At 35.1% G+C, this 3269-nt stretch overlaps 1 protein-coding gene across 1 annotated transcript; it reads left to right on the top strand.

Moving 5' to 3' along the window:
• The first annotated feature begins 759 nt into the window (after positions 1-759).
• LOC126845214 (radial spoke head protein 9 homolog) lies at positions 760-3269 on the top strand. The gene is made up of 4 exons (XM_050583811.1): positions 760-986; positions 1337-1625; positions 2642-2804; positions 3106-3269. Exons 1-4 carry the CDS (start codon positions 760-762, stop codon positions 3267-3269), a joined length of 843 nt encoding a protein of 280 aa, XP_050439768.1.

The following is a 3269-nucleotide window of genomic DNA, read 5'->3' as shown; positions in this document are numbered from 1 at the left end:
ATACTATTGTAGAGCATCGAGAACGACCGTATACAAATTATTATCTTGATCTCAACTTTAAGTCGTGTGTTATCTCTCGTATTGGAAATTTTCTTAGCTTTTCAAATATATAAGTTTAATTAGCGGACTCGGCCCGGAAAATATACCCGAGCCCAAAAACGACAGCCGGGTCGCAGTACGGTTACGCCTCGTGCCGCGAACTTGTCGCGTTCAATAAATTATTAAAAATATATTCCTTCTAGGTGGTCACACTGCGAGTACATATGTATTTTGTAGATTTTAAATATACTAACAACTCTACCGCCTACTGCATATAAGCTACATTTCGCACAAGTCAGAACACGCTGTTACCTTTCTTTGCATAAAGACGTATAAACAGGTAACGCATATTTTGTGAGTTGTAACTGAAGTTGACGCTGCAACTTTTGTTGTTTTTGTTTAGAAAGAATCCAAGATTTCAATGATGTAAACATTTTTTTGCGATATGCGTCACTTTAGATAGGCAATTATAATACACCAATGTAACTCATGTTGCCTAACAAAGTAGTCGCTGACCGTTTAATACAAAAAAGTAAATAAACGTATCTGGATTTTCTTAAGTAATTACTTTTTACTGTAAATTCTTGAAAACACGGTTAACAACGATCTTGTGTATTTTCGGCATGGTATTGACTATTGTTATATTTTATTTACCTACTACATCAACTATAAACACTATTAGTGTGTTGTTTTATAATTTTGGTCTACAAAACGTACAAAATGGACGTTAAGTATTTATTTTCTTCGGTCGATATGCTAAAGACTGCCAATTGTTCGATTAACGAAGACCTCATACCCGTTTTGTACGATTCGTTGATCAGATTGCAAAGTGAAAATCACTTCAACTCCGTTTACCTGTGGGGACGTCTGCAAACGCTGTCGGACGATTACTTTTTAGCGTACGGCCACTATGGAAATCCGGTGAACAAAAAAACCTTTTTCTACAGGTAAACTTTCAATGGTCAGTGTATATAGAAGCTTCGGAATAATATAAAATATGATCAAATCATTTTAAATAAACAAATAACCGTATTTATACCTACGTTGTTTGCAATTAAAAATATTTCACGACAAATAATTTGAAATATTAAAAAAATATAATACATCATACCTTTCAATATTGTTGTAAAGAGCGGTAAACTTTTTCTTGTCTTGTGTAGACTTTTAAAGCTTAAGGGTTTTGCCGAAAGCTAGTACTGACGAGTGTGTTCTCCATTGCACTCGGTATGCCGTACAATAGCATTAGTCAGTTGAATTGTACCTATTGATGATTATTATTATTCGCCTATGTCTTTAGCCAGAACGTCATCGAATGGAGTCTGATTCCAACGGATTATCCGGCGGACGGATCTGATCTGGTGAAAACCATGAAAGACCGGTTTAAAGGTGATCCCAGACACGTGCAAATGGCCAATTTATTCAAACCGTGGACGGATCAGATGGCAGAGAACAACACGCCATCGAACATGTCGGCTGACGTTTATGGAGAAGGCGAAGGCGAGGAAATCGTTCCCGAAGGACGGTCAAAAAACGTCCGGGCCAGCGACGTCTTATCTTTGTTTGAAATGGAAGAAGGCGCCATGACGGTATAAAGTTATCTACAAGTATTGAATAAATCCACCGCATTGTCCCTTGAGCAATTCTTACGAGTCGGCGGGGGTTAAAAGAAGAAGAAAACTAAGATTAGCGGTAGGGCGTTCGAAATCCAGTTTTCCCCAAAAAAAATCTACAGATGCTATGAGTCTTGAAAAATACAGTATTAACAAATATCTTAATAAAAATACAGCACAAAATGATTGTTTAGAACACTATACATATCATCTTAGATCAACAGGCTTTGAAGGCCCCACGTTGCCTTCATGAGATGACAGTAAAAACAATACTTGCTGATCGAAAAAATCTATAAAATCAGAAAGAATAAAATTTCATTAATTTCTCCATTCAGTTTTGACTATTTAACAATTTTTTCAGCAAATATTTATCATTAAAATACACATTTGTTAATTGTATTTAAAATAAGTATTAATATGCTTATGTATGGCTATAATAACGGGATTTATCAAAATTTTCATTTTTGTGGTCTTATCTTTACTTCTTTAACCAGCTGGGTTTTAAGTAGGCTAGATGGACAAAATATGAAAGTAAACCGGAGAAATGCGAATTAAAAAAATACAGATCGTGTGTGAAAAGCAAAAATCTGAACTTATCTGAACACAACATTTTTGTATAACATTAATTATATATTTAACATGTATCAAAGCTTGTGTTTTATACAAAACTTATATACTTAATAAAATATTTTTTAAAAATTGGTATAATGTTTGTTATTAATTCGTCCGTTAAACAGAGTTGACAGACTCAGTTTTTTTTTGTTTTTTTTAAGGCCCAACCAAATTAGTTTTTTGGGGTATGTATAATCTAATCTAACCTGGAAATTATTTAAAACAAAATTGTAGTTAAATTTAAATTTAGACAATAATAATGTTTTGGTAAACACTAAAATATTTGCCGGGTATAACTATACAAAAAAACATCATCCAAAAAATAAATTCTCCGAAGTTCAATGAAATTGAAGATATGGTATATTTTAACTTGATTATAGGAAATCTACGGTTCGAGGGATTCGGACGCGACCAAGATGATTAAAGAGGAAGACAGATTGGCGGTTACAGTAGACATGATCGAAAACGAGACGCATGTGGTGCCCCGGGGCTTCCTGTACAAACTCCCCAATGGAAATATAGTGAACGCGCCGTACTATAAGGGTAGGTGGCAGTAGGCACATAAATAATGCGTCATATGATGTCAACATACAAGAATCTTAAGTTAAGGTTAACCGCAGGTCTGGATCATTCGGAAATAGGCGACTTACGCAATTTTCAACATCTGAAAGAGCAATTTCCATCAGCCAAAGGGTCCGAAAGCAAAGCAAAGCTACGGTGTGACTATAATGCGTCCATAGACTTCCTGGAGTCCATTGAAAATGACATCCCCAAGGGTACGGCGAGTATTGTAATTTAAAGGTCGCAGCTTAAGTATTTATTTAATTACTATTTTTTGTAAAAGGCTGTTGGGCTCCACAAATCATATTCAACAGATATTTTGTGATGCACAACCTGTTGTGGCCGGGCGCAGTATTTTTTCAAGACATGAATACTGGCGTGCACGGTTTTTTCTACAATGGCGACGGTATTAAAAATTTAGATCTACCATTTATGCTCAAATGTTAA

This window comes from Adelges cooleyi, unplaced genomic scaffold, assembly GCF_023614345.1.
Source record: "Adelges cooleyi isolate 19-005CV unplaced genomic scaffold, UGA_ACOO_1.1 ACOO_flye_CR_arks_rails_tigmint_CR_PRNA_713, whole genome shotgun sequence".
Classification (NCBI taxonomy): domain Eukaryota; kingdom Metazoa; phylum Arthropoda; class Insecta; order Hemiptera; family Adelgidae; genus Adelges; species Adelges cooleyi.
Note: the sequence above shows the minus strand (reverse complement) of the source record. Positions and strands in the feature narration are given on the sequence as shown.

Bases quoted from the DNA above. Each gene is read 5' to 3' on its own strand.
- LOC126845214 (XM_050583811.1), top strand. From the start codon at position 760: ATGGACGTTAAGTATTTATTTTCTTCGGTCGATATGCTAAAGACTGCC. The intron at 987-1,336 runs GTAAACTTTCAA...CTATGTCTTTAG, and splicing joins AAAAAAACCTTTTTCTACAG to CCAGAACGTCATCGAATGGA. The intron at 1,626-2,641 runs GTATAAAGTTAT...ACTTGATTATAG, and splicing joins TGGAAGAAGGCGCCATGACG to GAAATCTACGGTTCGAGGGA.